This window comes from Psammomys obesus, unplaced genomic scaffold (assembly GCF_907164565.1).
Source record: "Psammomys obesus unplaced genomic scaffold, mPsaObe1.curated_primary_1811, whole genome shotgun sequence".
In the NCBI taxonomy this organism is placed as follows: domain Eukaryota; kingdom Metazoa; phylum Chordata; class Mammalia; order Rodentia; family Muridae; genus Psammomys; species Psammomys obesus.
This window is the reverse complement of record NW_026596039.1, coordinates 18,078,486-18,096,215: the sequence shown is the minus strand read 5'-3', so window position 1 is coordinate 18,096,215 and position 17,730 is coordinate 18,078,486. Positions and strand designations below refer to the sequence as shown.

Here is a 17,730-nt window from a genome sequence, read left to right as displayed (position 1 = left end):
GAGATCCCTACCATTCCATTTCATTCCTGCCCTGGTGCCCCCTAAATCATCCTCCCAGCTGGGCACTGATCACCCCAGAGGATGTGCTCTCTCAGGCCTGGGTGAGTCTCTTTCGGTGGACCAGAGACCAACCCCCAGACCTGGTTAGGACTCCCAAGCTTGGAGACACCACTAGGGAACAGTTTCTCCCCAGGCTCCAGCTAGGATCGCCCCTCTCTCTCCACAGGAGCCTTGTCAGCCTCCTTTCTGGTTCCTTTCTCTCTCCCCCTGGGTGAAAGAGAGGTGGAGGGGGGAGGAGAAGGGAGGGGGAAGTCCAGTTGAGGAAGACCCAGGAACCTTCGGGGCTCCCCTTTGTCTTCCTTCAGCCGGGCTTCTCACCTCCTCCTGCCCCACTTTTCATTCCGGGCGAAATGGGTGGGAAGTGGGAGCCTGCTGAGAAGGGGGGGGGTGAGGAAGCAGCCTCCTATGTATCCTCCAAACACACCCTATTTGGGTGGGCTTTGGACATCCTGCCTCTAAGACTCCCAGATGTTTCTCTCTAGGTGGGTCCCACTTTGAGGAGGGGTGGGGCCAGGAAGGTGGGCATTCCCCTGGGTCGCTTACTGCCCGGGGTCTGTGCCCAGGCCCTGCCCAGCTCTTGTTGTGGCGGCACCTCCCCTTTGTTCTCCAAAGCTCTGCGGTGGGTGGGTAGAGTGGCGACAGGGGCACACTGAGGATGGGAACAGCTCTGCCCTGGTGGGTGGGAGTGCAGGAGGCCTGAGGTAGGGGCAGGACCATCTGGGCCAGCCCCTTTCCGCCAGCCCAGCCTTCCCTCAGTCCTTGGCTGGGCTTGGGCAGCCAGAGGGCGCCCAGCTCTCCCCGCTCCCGGCTCTGGGCTCAGCCCTGCTGGCCATTATGCCGACGACTCCAGCACCGGTCTCGATGCCAGGGGAGCTCAGGGCACCAAGCAGGCAGAGGGCCTGGGGTTTCCCTGACCCCACTGAGGACTGCCGGTGAAGGGTGGGTGTCCCACTGCTCCCCGGCCTTTGTCCTTGTGTAGGCCAAGAGGGATGCAGAGTCCTCAGCCACTGGGAAGGTGCTGGCACCTGGTTTGCTGGGAGGCAAGAAGGAGGTGACAGAAAGGAGAGGAGAAGAAAGCGTTGGGACCACACTGAAGGTGCCAGGGAGAAGGGGCATGGTCTCAGAGGACCTGAGGGCAACACCCAGCCTCCTTGAGGGGCTCAGCCAAAGAAGAATGGGATCCCCCACCCCCAGTGGAGCTCTTGTTGTCTGTGCCCCTCCCCCATGCCTAGCTGAAGTGTGAGGGGGCCTTGGGTAGGGCTCTATCAAGACTGTGAACCTGGAGTGAGTGAGGGTTTAGAAGGCAGCTTTTACGGGATGGGTGTGTGCTGTACGCTGAGGTTTGGTGCTTTGTGAATGGAGGGATTCTGTAACAGCGAAAGGAATGGAGAGAGATTGCTTCACCTGCCACTGATCCTCTTTGATCTTGGGGTGTCATCTCTTCCATCCCAGTCTCTAAATATCCACTTCTGACACTAGATAATTGTTTGTTTGTGCTTTGTTTAACTCAGAATTTAAACTTAGAATTCCAGAGGGCCACTGCCCTCCTCCCCTAGAATGGGCTCAGCAACAAAGTTGAGCAGGGCCTGTGTTCTGATAGCTCAGCTGAGCTATTAGGTTCCTGTGAAAGCAGAAGGCTGGCCCCTGGGCTAGGATCTTGGTCTGGCTCTTCTATGTGTGACTTTCCAGCCCCAAGTTGCCCTCCCAGAACAAGACCAGTGATTGTATTTTGTTCCCTTCCTACCAGCTCCTCCCCATATACCTGCACCCTCTCTTGCCTTGGTCTAGTATCCCCCCCCCCCCGCCTCCAAAGGCCCTTCTCTCCTTCCAGAAATCTCCACTCTGAGTACCCACAGCTCTAAGCAACCACATTGGTTTACACATGATGGCATAACAGCCCTTTCATTCATGCGTTTATTCTGAACATCTTGGTGAGCTGCCTGCTTGGCTCCTGGATAGACCCTATGGATTCCCTTGAATAGCTAGGCAAACCTCTGGGGATGAGACAGACACCAGGAGGCCCTAAGACCTCCTGGCAAGGACAACCTGGAGGGGCCATGGAGTCCTTAGCTGCATGAACGGGTAGAGCTAGAGATGTCGAAGACACTGAAGAGAGCCAAGGCAGAGCACCCAAGAAGGGGGAGTTTCTCTGTGGGGCTGATGGAGTCAGGCTCTTAGAGAGAAAGGCTGCTTGAGTCCCGAAGCATCAGACTTTGTAGAAACTCAGGAAGCAGGGGCTTCTAAAAAGAGGAAGCTCTCTGAAGAAAGCTTTAAGGAGGCAGGGTCCTTTCCGAACGCATCTGAGGTGTTCTCCATTCTGACCTTCGCTTGCGGGAATGAATGGATGCGTGGATAGATATCCTCGAGTGCTGTGGGCCAATAGCGCTTCTGCTGAGTGTTCAGCTTCCCCGTGTCACCTCGCTGTGAGAGTGGACCCTAGAGCCAGAGGCCCGGCTCGAGCCCCAGCTCCACCACTGCCTAGTTCTGACTTTGGGTGACTTAATTAAGCTCTCTGGGCCTTCATGTCCTTCCCAGTAAAGTGGGGTTAACTGGGGTATCTCTGTCAATGGAGACGGTGGCAGCTAAGTTGCTGATACAGGCAGAGCACTTAGATCTGTGCGAGTGCTCTGTAAGAGCCTAATGAGTGCAGCTATTCAGTGTACAGCGGTGATGTGCTTCCGGTTTTCTCCTCGTAGGTGGTGCTGAGGTTTAGGTTTGTAGCTGAGAAAACAATCAGAAGGGTGGAGTGAGCTAGCAAAAGCCCCCATCTTGCAGGCTGTCCTTCTGACCATGGGTAGCGGCTGTGCCCACTGGTCCAGGCCCACCCTGTTAACTTGTTGATCTACGCATCTGTAGTAATAATAGTAGTACCTGCCAGGGCATGGTGACACATGCCTGCCATCCGAGCACTTGGGAGGCAGAGGCAGATGGACTTCAAGGCCAGCCTGGTCTACAGAGTAAATGTCATGCTAGCCAAGGCTACACAGTGAGACATACACAGAAATAATAAATAAATGGTCGTACTCATGATCACATAATGAACACGTGTTCCGAGTCTCCAACTTCAGCACTCAGACTTCTCTTCCTCCCCTGTGCTTCTGCACACTCCAGCCTCAGCTTCTTTTTCCAAGACAATTATCTCCCTGCGTTATGCATTTAAACTTCTCTTGCCTCCTTTTTTTGGGGGGGAGGGAGGGACACTGAGGCTATAGCTCAGTGGTAGAGCACTTGCCTAGCGTGCATGAAGTTCTGGGTTCAATTCCCAGCACCAAAATAAAATAATTTACTTAGCTATATAAGAACTGTGGGGTTTGAGTTATTTTTTAAGCGCTATGTGAAGTATAAAGTACACGCAGCCCTCTGGAATTGGCTTTTCCATTCATTATCATAGTCTTGCAAATGATAGTGGGTGTTCAGCACCCGTTCCTCTTTCTCTGATGGATTTGCCTGTCACTTGAGTGTAACAGTGTCCCCCTGGCCCTCCTACTGATGAGCATTTGGGCTGTTACAATTCCTGGCTCTTATAGACAGTGCTGCCACAGCCCCTCTCCCTGTCTCCCGAGGCAGTGTGGGAACTGCCCTGCACTGTTGGGCTTCGGGGCATGTGCATGTTCGGCTGCCCTAGGAACTGTGCCAACGCGGTCTCCAAATTGGTTGGACCATCTTATGCCTCCCTCAGAAGGGACGACTGCTTCCCCCGCCCATGCCCCAGACAACTCCACGCTGCCTGTTGGCTAGCTTGATTTTTCTTGATTGAATGAGTGTAAAATGGGATTTCATTAGAGCCTTGATTTGTATTTCTGGGATTCAAGGTTCATAGTGTATGAAGGGGGGTTGAGGCAGGCAGCATCCAGTGTGGGCCAGAGGAGGCTCACTCAGTGCTTCTCTGCCCCGCCCCCAAGCAACTCAGTTTGCTCTGGCATAGGTATATTGTCTGCAAAAGTTCTGAGCTTGCATGGACAGGAGTAGTGGGAGGAGGCTCCCCAAGAAAGTGGAAATGAAGGCAGAGCAAGGCTTATGTCCCTCTGCAGCAAGAACAACATTTCTGGGAACCCCAGTGGCTTTGGGTCCACTTCAGGATAGGAAAAGGCTGTCCTGGCTCAGGAGCTACAGGGAGCCTGTGCTTCATTATTTTAACACCCCCTTCCTACTCAGCTCTCTGAAGCTCCTCTTTCTGCACCCTGGCATAGACACGAGGCCTGGCACTGGTGAGCGCTTAGCAAGAATGTGGTGGCCAACTGCTGGATGGAACAAATGTGTGGCACTCACAACTTCCTGGAGAGCCCCTTCTCTGATTGCTCTTGCCCATGCAATAAATGAAGGGTGACTGAGCAAGGTGGTTCCCAGGCATCCGAGGGTCTCTAAACCACAAGGCCCACGAGAAGAGCTAAGAATCCAGGTGTTGGCAGGCCAGGTTAGAGTAACCCCCCTGCCAGCCTGGTGTACCCACGATTGATTTTACCCGCCTTCCTGCCCAGGCCTGGGCCCCTGGAGCTAGTTAGAGACAAGCGCCAGGGCTGGCAGAATAATTATGCCTATTTCATGTGACACCCAAATTGATTGCCGCCAGGGTGACATTACCAGGGCATTGTTCCTCATCTCCAACCTCTTATTACATGTTATTAGGGTGTGTGGTGTGTGTGTTTCTTTCTTTCTTTCTTTTTTTTTTTTTTTTCCATTTCAGGGAATTAATCTCTCCCTGCCACCTCCTCTGCTTTCTTCTGCAGAGGCTCACTCTCAGCCTAGGAAAGGGGCAAAGGGCCTGGCCAGCATCTCTTTTCTTCTTGGTCCTGAGCAGGCCTGCAGGTAGTGCTGGGGGCCTGGCAGCCCCTTGGCTTGGATCCAAGATGTGGGCGTCTCAGAGAGAGGCTGCTGAGACAGAGCTTCCAGAAAGGCCTCTGCTTACATACAGCCCATGAAAGGCTGCTCACAGTGAGACCAGGGCAGGTCTTCCATCTCCCTTTTGTCTGGTTACACTCATGGGTCTTGGCTCCACTCTCTGTACAGCCATGGATGCTTGATACCTTCAGCCTTGACACAGTTCTTTGAGGTTTGCCATGGTCCTTACTACCCTCACATGTGGGCTTGTGCTAGGGTAGCGTGGTGGTCACCCAGCTAAGCAGGGCCAAGCACAGCCTGTGTCTGACCAGAGGATCTACCAGGCTCTGTAGATCCCAGATCTATGAGCTCTGTTTACTGCACTGGAAGAATGGGCTTTCGCAGGGGACTGGCCAGGCCTCAGCTGAACAGAGAAGGCTTGACCAGCCAAGGCCAGGAAAAGTGGGATGCTTTTATTTAAAGTTTGTCTAACCGTGACAAAAATAACTTAGCAGATCTTGCTTTATGATGTATCAGAGGCTTGTTTTCCCCCTTTGTGAAGCACAAGTATCCCAAACCATCACTCACCCGTGACCTGGCTCCACCACGCTGGGATGGCAGATGATAACTGTGGGCACACAAAGAAGATAGGCGCCTGAGAGAGTGGGCAGTCCCTGGAGCTTTCAGACCTCCTTTTCTCATCACCACTCTCAGCCTTGGAAGGGGGCAGGGGCCTGGCCAGCATCTCTTTTCTTCTTGAGCAGGCCTGCAGATAGAGCTGGGGGCCTGGCTATCTCTAGTCCCTTGGATCTCTCAAGATGTGATGCCTCCAAATTCAGACTAGCTTGGGGCTTTGAACTAACATCCAAGTTCAGTTTCCTCATCTTTTCAGGGGGTTAATTTGCTGACAGCCAGTGGGCTTCATATTATTCAGCATAAATGCCTTTCTTCCATCTTCTTGAACTCTCTGTGGCCAGCATGGTGAGGGCAGCATGCTTTTCCAGCCCCTTTGCAAATGAAGAGATTATGGTCTCAAGGGCTAAGAGCATTTCAAGATCTTGCAGGTCTCTAGAAGAGTGGTCAAGGCAAGCCTAGGTATCAGGAATCCCAGCTTTGCCCCTTGTTACTGTGTGACTGTCAGCAAATGGCATGCCTTCTCTGTGCTTCATCTCTCTGATCAGGAGAATAGGGATAAGTACACCAGCCTCCTAAGCAGTTGTGGAGATGACAACAGTTGCCTGGCTGTGTGAGAGCTACTCTGCTTTGTCTGTATGTTTTGTAGGACACTGGAGAGTGAGGCAGGGTTTAGACTCTTCAGAATTCCTGCCATGCTGTGTTCTTGACGGATTCACAGAACCTCTTTGTGTTTCTGATATTTTCTTTTGTGTTTTGAGACAGGATCTCTCCATATAGCCCTGGTTGGCCTGGAACTATATAAAACAAGATGGCCTCAAACTCACAGAGGTGCCCCTGCCTCTGCCTCCCAAGTGCTGGGATTAAAGGCATGCATCAATGCACCTGGCTGTTTCCAATTTTTCACCCACAAAATGGAGTAATGATTCAACCTGCCTCAGTGGGTAGCTGTGGTTTCCATAGGATGCTTGATGCCAGGGGTCCTCTAGAAGCATTCCCAGGCAACATCACCATGTTGACCAAATTGCTAGCTAACCCCAGCTCCTCTTGCTTTCCCTCCATTTTGGCCTGCTTAGATCTGTGGGTCTATGCCCATCCCTCTCAAGCCCATGGCCTGGGGCTCCCCAGATGGTGGTAAGCTAGGCATCTGGAGAGGCTTCTGGGAGTGAGTGAATGAAACAGGAGTATCTCTGTTTGAATGGATGATGGGATAGGCTTCTTAAGGCTTCTTAAGTGCCTTTCTGTCCCTGCGAGTGTAGATTGGCATCTCAGGTAAGAAGGGGCATGTGGAGGTGCAGGATCAGGGCTTCCCAAGCCCCCTTCCATCACTTCATATGGGCCTTGCCAACATCTCTTCACCTGAAGGACAGCTCTCATTCGGGAAAGGGGATGGTATCTATGCAGGCAGGGCCAGCACAGGTGACCCCTAAAGTGAGTGGCAAGCTCCAAAAGTGGTCCAGTCCTCCCCGAGGATCACACAGCAGGCAGAGGTGCCCTGGCTGGAATCCAGGATAACGCCCATGAGCCCTTTGTCACCATAGTTGACTTTCTCTAGGCCCTGCCCAACTCTTGCTCCTCTCTAAGGCGGCCGCTCCTGGAGGGTAGAACCTATATATAGAAGCCTTTAAACACTAAGATGTTTTGACAATTAAAATTCATAATTTATCCCGCAAATGGCCTGAGGTTGTGGGCTTGCCGGAAGGCTGGCAGCTCCTGAGACAGGTTGTGCTTGGGTCCAGTGGGCAGCGGCCTCCCTCCCTTGCATTCAGGGGCCAGAGACTTGACCAGGGCAGCCCAGGGAGTTCAGGACAGCCGGGTGCCTGGAGGCTGGCCCAGCTTCACTTGCCCTAAAAGGCTGCTAGGTAAGCAGTTGGTGTTTTCCAGCCACAAGGGCAGGTGAGCACACTTGGGAGAAGACTGAATTTCTCAGTGTGCCACAGAGACAGAACTGGTGGCCAGGTGCTAAGCCAGGTGCTCCCTCACCCACAAACACACTGGTGTTCTCTGTGTGTCACATATACACTCACACTTCTCTCTCTCTTACACACACACACATTAATACCCTCTGGTATCTTTCCCATCCCTCACGTGTGTGTGTGTGTGTGTGTGTGTGTGTGTGTGTGTGTGTGCGCGCGTGTGTGTGCGTGCGCGCGCGCGCGCGCACGCACTACCAGCCTGCACACACACCCTGGGAGCCTAGCAACTCTTTGCCAGAACCAAGAGCAAGAAGAAAATAAAAAACTATGCACACGACAAAGGACATGACCTCAATTTTCTTCCAGGTTGATTTTTCTCTCCCCTTAGGGGGGAGGGGAGCTAGGGGCGAGTGCCAGCCGGGAGGGGACACACTGGGCTGCTCCAGCCTGCGAAGACAGCACTTTCCCAGCAGTTCGGCCTGGCTTCTGATCCTCCTCTCTGGGTCCCCTCCCCTGTGCCCAGGTGGCCTGCTCCTGGGCTCTCAGCCTAGCCCTGCAGACTAACACTACATTCCCCCATTAGCAGCTACCTCCTTAAACCATTATCAGCCCTTCACACCTCAGCAGGGATGAGTCAGGACAGCCAGAATAGAGTGTCTTGAAGGAGCCCAGGATTTGGGGCAGGAGAAAAGCCAATGGAAGTCTCCCCTGCCTTCAGATTCACCTGGCCACAAACCACCTCCTTCTTCATACCTTTGCTGGCCTCCTCTTCCTTTCCCCCCTTCCCCTCCCTTCCCCTCCCCTCCCCTCTTACTTCTCTTCCCTTCTTGAGCCTAGACTAGATGTTGGTGGACAGGGTTGGACCCTGTGCCTAGTGTTGCAGGGACTGTCCCCACAGTGGCGTGACTCTGTTGAGGTGGGAGAGGCTAGGGATGTAGGGATGGATGAAATCCAGCTTGGCATTTTAATCTGGGGGCCCCAGGGAAAGCGAGAAGGAGGGAGACCTAGGACCAGTGCTCCAGAGAGGCCCCACAGGCGAGACCCCGTCAGCTGGGTGACGAAGGCCGGCAGGCCTCTGGGGAGGGGAGACTAGCAGGTAGCTGTGGAATGCCACTAGACGGGCACTATACTACCGAGCCACTTGGTCCTAGCTGCCAGGTACATGTAACTGGTGCTACATGCTGTAACATGGATCCAGCAACATGGAGGCCCCCAGCAAGGCAGCAGCTGGGAGCAGGGCAGCCTTGAGAAGCCAAGGCTGTGCCTGGCTTCTGTTCTCTGGTGACCTGATTCCTTCACTTTTGTTAGTCTCTTTCTGGCCGTCTGAAGATGGTTAGCAGAGCAGATCCACTGGGCGGGGGCTCGTGGTGAGGATGGGGTAGGTTAACAAGATCCCGGTCTTACACCCTAATGGCACACAATGTGAGGTAGGAGCCGACAGGTGGGTTAGCATGCAGGCTCTGGCCCCATCTACTGCTGGGTTTTGTTGTTGTTTTTTTTTTTGTTTTGTTTTGTTTTGTTTTTTTGTTTTGTTTTGTTTTTTTTTTTTTTTTTTTGAGGGGTTTCACTGTGTCGCACTGGCTGCTCTAGAACTGGCTATATAGACTAGGCTGGCCTGGAACTCTACCTCCCAGGTGCTGGGATTAAAGGCACACCACACCAAGCCTAGACCTCTCCCCGACTTTTGCCACTTCCCTGTCCCTGTCTCCATTTCTCACCCACGTCCTGCTTGTCTTTCTGCCTCTTTGCTCCTACCTCCTCTCACCTCCTCATACTATGAAACCCCATGTGCCTGTCTTCTGTCATATTCCCCTCTCTTTCTCTCCCAACTGCTCCTTTGAGGACAGTGAGACTGGGCCTGAGCACTGTCGGGAGTCCTCTGGCCAGCCTGCCAGCTCTGTTCAGCCGCAGACCCAGCTGTGGGGACACTGGGCTTCAAGGCAATATGAACAGAGGCCACCAACCTCATTCCCAGGGAGAAAGTATCCAGGCTACCGACCAGCCTAAGAACCTCAAGCTCTGTTGCTCAGAGGGCCCAGGCCCAGCCTTCACAGAGCAGAGACTGCAAACATCATTCCTGAATAAGTTGGGGAGGGGCGGGGGAACAACCCAGGGAATTCCTGAGGAATGCTGAGTGGGACCACCATGAAATACCAACACAGAGAGCCCAGCATACCCCAGCCTTCTGCCCATGCTGCAGCTCACCCCAAGTGAGGAGATTAGAGCCCATACAGGCGCATATGGGTTCACAAGCAGCCGAGTGGACAGTCACTGAACACATGCCAGGTGTCCTTCTTCCCCGGACCACGCTATACAGCGTTCTCCTCTTGCTTGCTCGCTCACACACACAGACACACAGACCCTCCAGAAGGACAGAGCGCTGCTGCCTCCTGGCCTTGTGGCCTTTGTGCTGGTACAAATGAATTCCCTTCCTGGACCTGAGTTTCTCAATTGCAAAACGAGTGAAGGATGCCTCTTGAGAACCCAGTCTCCAGTGTTCCTGACACGGTGTGGAAAGCTCCAGCCATGCAGCCTGCAGCAGCAGCTCCCCAGTGTCTGTCCCTCCCCCTTTCTGAACAGGCTTTGTGGGCCTGGCTCAGGGCTGCACTCAGGTGCCACCAGATACCATGTGTCTATGGGACAACATGGCTCCAGCCCACACATGAGCAATCCCACACCCTTTCCTTGCCCACCAGAGGCTCAGTGGGAAGATGCTCCAGTCAGGGAGCTGAGCAGCCCAGCCCTGATGAAATGTCAGCCCAGGTCTCATTGCCCTCCTCTCTGTCCCCGGGCAAGGGTGTTTGACTGTCCAGTGTTTTGGGTGTCCCTTCCCTGAGAGACTCTAACACCCAGTGTCTGACTGTTCAGTGAGGAATGCCTGTCTGAATGCCAGGAAGAGCAGGTATTGCCCAGGGCACCAACAGGCTGGAGCAGAGAACTGCAAATGACCAGTGTTAGGTGGCAGTGTTTGAGCCATGCCACGTCTGCCCTGGGACACGAGGGAAGGCGTGGGTCCTTCCCTCGTTACACCGTGGCTGGCAAGCCATCGGTCCCTACTGCAGATGGAGTTCGGAGCCCCATCCTAAACTACACTGATGGCACAACTGCATCCCCAGCCTTGCTTTGGGGAGGGCTCTGGCCACCGCAGGGCCTGGGCATCATGCCCTGGCCCTGCCATCCTCTGCCTGCCACCTGCCTGTCTTTGATGTTTATTTTCTTTGTATTTATTGTTCCAATTTTGAATTCTTGCCCTCATGAGAAGCCCTTCAGGGGGCAAGGATCTGAATTAAAGCACTGATTAAAAAGCATAAAGCACCCTGGAAAGTACAGGAGCAGCCTTAGACTGCCAGAGCCTGGCGGTGAAGTTGCACATTGCCCACTCAGCAGCCTGGCTGACCTCTCAGATGTAACACCCCCCGACATGTTATCCTGACAAGGACCCTGTGAGGGTGTGAGCCTAGGAGCCTATACCCAGCATGCTCTGCGGTCTGCCGCATCCCAGCCTCTTGAGACCTTAGTTTTTCTACCTTTCAGGACAGCCACCTGTAAAAGACAGAGGGTGGTGGGCTGGGGCGATAGCTCAGGCTCTAACATGCCATGCAAACAGGAGGGCCTGGATTCAGATCGCCAACACCCACAGAACATGCCAAGTGCATTGGTGCTTGCCTGTAATCCCATCGCCAGGAGGTAGAGATGGGATCCCGAGAGCCCGTCGATCAGCCGGTCTAGCTGAACTGCAGGCTTTAGGTGAGCTGCAGACTCAGGAGATGTTGGCTGAGGTGTGAGGTGGGACGGGATGGGGACAACACCTGCTGATGATCTCTGGCCTCCACGTGCACACACATAAACGTCCACCCACACACATACGTGCCCATACACAGAAGAGGTACTACAGAGGACGTGTGTACGGGGTGTGCCCTAACATCACGGGGCATGGCCCATTGCTCTGTGGCTGACTGCCTGGTTTGGGGTGGTTGCTGTACGGGGCAAGGCTGCCCAGCCTTTCCATCAACATGTCTGAAAGCCCCGGGTTTCATTGTTCAGTGGGCCTGCACCACGGTCAACCACTGTAGCAGCTCACTCTTGATCACATGCTGCCCCCCCAGAACATTCACCAGAGTGTGTTCTTGCACCCTTCACTATAGCAGGTGAGCTAGATGGAGCTGAGACAGTGGCCGTGTGACCTGGGGTACAACATACACCACACGGTGGCTGGAGACATGCTTGCCCTCTCTGTCCGGGTGCCCAGGACGCTCTCCTCCTCATTTGTCACGGCATTGCCCCCAGCTGCGCCCCCCCCACCTCTTCCTTGTCGCCCTCTTTCACCTTGTCTTTTCTCTCAGTCAGTCCAACTGTCTTTTGGGATGAGGTGTGTCACACAGCGAACACATGCCACTGCCAGGAAGAGTCAAGTGTGTCTGTGTTATAGGCAAGAGATGACGTCTGAGTGATGCGGGGGTGGCTTTGTGGGGGAGGGGGTGTAAGGGTCTGAGACTTTCAGGAGGAAGACCCCAGACTCAAACAGTATGCAAGAGCAAAGAGCACTTATTCTGCAGAAACAGCCAGCGTGCAGAGGTCATCCACTCATACAGAAATGGCGGCACAGAGGAGGTCTCAGGCTTCTCCTAAAGCCAGTTACAGGATTCCCGCTGTGGTCGTCCAACCTTTGTTAGGACTGGCTCATGGTGAGGGGCACTCACATGTTTCTGATTGGTTCTGACCTTGGGGACTTTCCAGAGTCTTTGTTTCACATCTGAATCTGCCTCAGGCCAGACAGCAGGGTGGGTGCTGATAGGCCGCTCTTTCTTTATGGTTTTTCCAAGAAGTTTAGTTTCCTCTTCTGGAAAATCCAAACTCAGGCCTAACATGGAGGCTCAGACCTAAGATGGAGTCAGTCCAGACCTCTCAGAGTCTTTGGGGTAAAAGGCTGAAAAGAAAGCTGGGGCAGTTCTCTTAAAGGAGATGGCTTAGAGGCAGGGTGTGCAGGACAAAGTGGGGACGCTTGTGTGGCTTTGCAGGGGGGGGGTGGATTGGCCGGAGCTTCGGATGCTGTGCACATCCGAAGGGTTTGCCAACATCTTGGGGTCCTTACTCTTCCCTTCTCCCATCTTCAGCCTCTTTTCTGGCTGCTCCCAGGCTAGCCCAGGCCTGAGATGGGTGCTAAAAGTCCTTTACCTCCTGAGGTTCCCCCAGCCTCACACCCCGCCAGCCTCAGCTGCTGGCCCAATTACTTATTGATCGCCTGTCAGGATGTTTGCTTTTCTGGTGGGTCACTGGAGCGTGTGTGACTGTGGAAAATGGCCCTGTGGGGGAAGGGTAGGGGGAGGCTCAGACACAGAAGAATCAGGAGAGAGAATGAGGGGGATGAAGGGGGTGGGTGACAAAACCCTTGGGGATAACAAAATGGTGCAGATTCCATAACATGTCAGTGACTCCATGAGTTCTCTCTGGTTAGTCAGTCACTTAGTCGATCAACAATCAGGAAATACCTGTCAGTTCTTGAAGGCCAGTAGAGCATTTGCAAGTGTGTGGAGCCAGAGCTTCTGATCTACACTGGTCCCTGCTACTGGTTGAGTGGCTGTCACCGTCTCTTGGAGCCTCAGTTGCCTTACCAGCTGACATGGAGGACAAACAATGACAACTATAATAAATTGTGGCTTGAGGGCAGAAGCTGTGTCAAGGGGTGGGAAGAGCCCAAACTGAACACAGATGGGACTCCCAAGCCTGGCCTCCCCTGTCCTGCAGTAGCTATTCCGCACCATGGATACAGAGCTACACGAGGGCTACGGCCCACTGTACAGCCCACCAGGCACGGCCCACTGTATAGCCCACCAGGGCCAGAGGCAAGGGTGATGCCCACTGTCTGGAGAAGGCTGCGGCGGACCGTTGCCCTCTTGGCTCCTCCCCAGCCATCTCCAGGCCAGTTCCCACAGAGGGATCAGAAGGCAAGGCAAGCAGCACCAGGAACTGGGAGAGCAGTGCGGAGCTGGCTCCTGCTCACCCCTGCTGGCTCCACCTGCAGCTCCTCCCTCCCCACACTCTCCCATCCCGTCTCTCTGTCACCTCCCACCAAGCTCAACATGTCCTAGGACCCAGCTTTAACCAGCCTGGTACGTTCAGTGCTCCAGTGTGGGTGGGCATCTGTAAGACTGTTGGTCCTGGTCTCAGAGGTCACACCTGTAACTGCAGAGGAGCCTGGTGGTGGGAAGAGGTGGTGGAAACCCAGAGAAACAGATGGGTGGGACTTGTGAAGGGGGCAGCCCTCATCTTGGGGATCAGAAAAATCTCACACTTGGTTGAGTCTTCAAGCCAGGATTTCTGCAGTCTGGAAAAGTGACGTTCTAGGAAGAATGGCAGGGGAAGGCCAGGAAGCAGGAAACACTCGTGCCCTGGGTTGAGTAGCGGATCCCATCTGCAGCTCACAGGACCCAGGACCCCAGCAGGGGTCTTCAGGTGCAGAGGCTTCCTGGCTTCTGGATGGAGCTCATCCTGAAGCATAGCTGGTGTGCTCTGCAGGTAGCCAGGGTCTGCAGGTCACCCAGGACTCGGTTGGCAGGGTTGGGTGGAATGTATCATGGTGTCTGCCAGGGTGGAATGCCCAGCAACCTCAGGAGCCCTTGCACTGCGGGCTAGGTCCAGTTGTGCTCTCCCTTCCTCCTCAGGGCTATTCCCAGAAACCTGGCCTTGAGCCCTCGACCCTCTGTGAAACTGGGTGTCTCACCAAGGCTGGCTTTATCCCTGCTGAGGACTGGTTGGGTTGAGACTCAGGACATGGCCAGAGTGAATGGCCTGTGGATCGCTGAGAAGATGGCACTGCCCCTCCTCTGCAACCTCTCCCCCCGGGCTGGGGGCAGGGTGGGGTCCGGCCAAGCACGGCCTGCTCACTGCCACCTCTGTCCTCTGCTTGCTTCCGGCTGCAGGTGAGCGAGAGGATGCTGGCAGGGGGTGTGAGAAGCATGCCCAGCCCCCTCCTGGCCTGCTGGCAGCCCATCCTCCTGCTGGTCCTGGGCTCTGTTCTGTCAGGCTCTGCCACAGGCTGCCCGCCCCGCTGCGAGTGCTCAGCGCAGGACCGAGCCGTGCTCTGCCACCGCAAGCGCTTCGTGGCTGTGCCCGAGGGCATCCCCACCGAGACTCGCCTGCTAGACCTGGGCAAAAACCGCATCAAGACGCTCAACCAGGACGAGTTCGCCAGCTTCCCCCACCTGGAGGAGCTGGAGCTCAACGAGAACATCGTGAGCGCCGTGGAGCCCGGCGCCTTCAACAACCTCTTCAACCTGAGGACGCTGGGGCTGCGCAGCAACCGCCTGAAGCTCATCCCGCTGGGCGTCTTCACCGGCCTCAGCAACCTGACCAAGCTGGACATCAGTGAGAACAAGATTGTCATCCTGCTAGACTACATGTTCCAAGACCTATACAACCTCAAGTCGCTGGAGGTCGGCGACAACGACCTCGTGTACATCTCCCACCGAGCCTTCAGCGGCCTCAACAGCCTGGAGCAGCTGACGCTGGAGAAATGCAATCTGACCTCCATCCCCACGGAGGCGCTGTCCCACCTGCACGGCCTCATCGTCCTGCGGCTGCGACACCTCAACATCAACGCCATCAGGGACTACTCCTTCAAGAGGCTGTACCGACTCAAGGTCTTGGAGATCTCCCACTGGCCCTACCTGGACACCATGACGCCCAACTGCCTCTACGGCCTCAACCTGACATCCCTCTCCATCACGCACTGCAACCTGACAGCCGTGCCCTACCTGGCCGTTCGCCACCTGGTCTATCTCCGCTTCCTCAACCTCTCCTACAACCCCATCGGTACCATCGAGGGCTCCATGCTGCATGAGCTGCTGCGGTTGCAGGAGATCCAGCTGGTGGGTGGGCAGCTGGCCGTGGTGGAGCCCTACGCCTTTCGTGGGCTCAACTACCTGCGTGTGCTCAACGTGTCCGGCAACCAGCTGACCACCCTGGAGGAGTCGGCCTTCCACTCCGTGGGCAACCTGGAGACGCTCATCCTGGACTCCAACCCTCTGGCCTGCGACTGCCGGCTGCTGTGGGTGTTCCGGCGCCGCTGGCGGCTCAACTTCAACAGGCAGCAACCCACCTGCGCTACCCCCGAGTTCGTCCAGGGCAAGGAGTTCAAGGACTTCCCGGACGTGCTCCTACCCAATTACTTCACCTGCCGCCGGGCCCACATCCGGGACCGCAAGGCCCAGCAGGTGTTTGTAGATGAGGGCCACACCGTGCAGTTTGTGTGCCGGGCGGACGGCGACCCTCCACCAGCCATCCTCTGGCTCTCACCCCGCAAGCACTTGGTCTCAGCCAAGAGCAACGGGCGTCTCACAGTCTTCCCTGATGGCACGCTGGAGGTGCGCTACGCCCAGGTACAGGACAACGGCACGTACCTGTGCATCGCGGCCAACGCCGGCGGCAACGACTCCATGCCCGCCCACCTGCACGTGCGCAGCTACTCGCCTGACTGGCCCCATCAGCCCAACAAGACCTTCGCCTTCATCTCCAACCAGCCTGGCGAGGGAGAGGCCAACAGCACCCGCGCCACCGTGCCTTTCCCCTTCGACATCAAGACGCTCATCATCGCCACCACCATGGGCTTCATCTCCTTCCTGGGCGTTGTCCTGTTCTGCCTGGTGCTGCTGTTTCTCTGGAGCCGGGGCAAAGGCAACACAAAGCACAACATCGAAATTGAGTACGTGCCCCGGAAATCGGACGCAGGCATCAGCTCAGCTGATGCACCCCGAAAGTTCAACATGAAGATGATATGAGGACGGGGCGGGTGGGGGCGCAGGGACCCCCGGGGGAAGCACCGGGCAGGGAAGGAGCTGGCTGCTGCCCACTCACTCCCAGACCTTCCCACTTCCTCCCTGCCTTCCTCACACACTCTCCACCTCCTGACATGTGCCCCTGCTGCCTCGCCAGCCCTCACCGCCTGCCCTCCTTCTACCAGGACCTCCGGAAGGCCAGGCCTGAGGACCCCACCTGCACAGGGGCCAGAGTTGACAGACGAATCCAAAGCCGACAGACCGACACACGGCAGAGTCAATAATTCAATTAAAAAAAAAGTTACAAACTTCCTCTGTAACTTGGGTTTCAATAATTATGGATTTTTATGAAAACTTGAAATAATAAAAAGAAAAAAAACTATTTCCTATAGCTAGTCGGAATGCAAACTTTTGACGTCCTGATGGCTCCAGGGCCTTCTTCCAACTCAGTTTCTTGTTTTTCTCTTCCTCCTCCTCCTCTTCCTCCTTTCTCTTCTCTTCCCCTGTGGGGAGGGATCACTCAGGAAAACAGGGAAGGAGATTCCAGCCCCACCCTCTGGCCCACTCTGTTAGGCACCCTTTGGAGCCATGGGTGGCAGCTCAGCTCCAGGGCGCAGCTCTAGATGGCTTTTTGCAGGAAGTGGGGGAGGGGACAGGACTGCCCAGTGCAGGTGGGGCTTGTCTGCTAGCTGCCAGGCAGCACTGCCAAGGGGAGGTGGGGGCCAGGCTCGGTGTGGCTGAGACTGGGATGGGCTGGGGTCCTCCTGGGGGAACAGCACAGTCAGCGGAAAGAGTCAGGAGCCAGAGGCAGGCCCGAGTCCTCTCCTCTGGTCCCAGCTCTGCTGCTCACCGTTGTGTGACTTCAAGCAGGTCACTGGCCCTCTCTGGGCCTCAGTTTCCACATCTGTACAAATGGGAACATTATCCCTGCCCTGCCTACCTCACAGGGCTGTTGTGAGGAATTGATGAGATGATGTATGTGAAACACTTTGTAATCTGTAAAGCGCTGTGCACATGTGTGTGGGTGACTGCTCTCATTATGGTCATTATTCTCTCACCGTGGGATGGGATCCCTCTGGGGTCAGGGCTGGGGAGAGGGAAGGGTAGCTCCTGGGGCTCCCAGAGGCTCCTCCTAGGACACTGGCTGGGCCGGAGAACATGGTGGATTCTCCTCCGTCTGGCTGGGAGGCCCCCTAGAGGCCAGCTCTGGCCTGGACATGGGACAGACATTGGCAGTGGAGCTCTCTCCAAGTCTTAGCTACGGTGTTTATTGAATATCTGCTGTATGCTACTTTCTGTGTAGAAGGCCATTCCGGGGCAACCTGGAGACAGCCCAAACTGAGCCTGCCACCCAGCTTTACCAGTCCTTCCTCTAGGCCATGCTCTGGGCCTATCCTGGCTTTGGCAGGGGTCTCTTGGATTGGACTCTCCGTGCGCTGACCGGAGAGTCAGACAGGTAGGCTCCACCTGAACCATACATTCAAACTAAATCTAAGTGCTCTGAATTCAGCCTTGGAGAGGGTTGCCCT

General features: G+C 55.3%; 1 protein-coding gene across 8 annotated transcripts in view; it reads left to right on the top strand.

Moving 5' to 3' along the window:
• The window catches only part of Lingo1 (leucine rich repeat and Ig domain containing 1), a 175,266-nt gene extending 158,006 nt beyond the window's left edge, over window positions 1-17,260 (top strand). For all 8 annotated transcript variants that reach the window (XM_055622313.1, XM_055622310.1, XM_055622311.1 and 5 more), the window contains one exon: window positions 14,348-17,260. In XM_055622313.1, coding sequence (XP_055478288.1) covers window positions 14,360-16,204 — 1,845 coding nt within the window. In that variant the 5' untranslated portion in view covers window positions 14,348-14,359 and the 3' untranslated portion in view covers window positions 16,205-17,260. The remainder of the gene's footprint in view (window positions 1-14,347) is intronic.
• The last annotated feature ends 470 nt before the right edge of the window (window positions 17,261-17,730 follow it).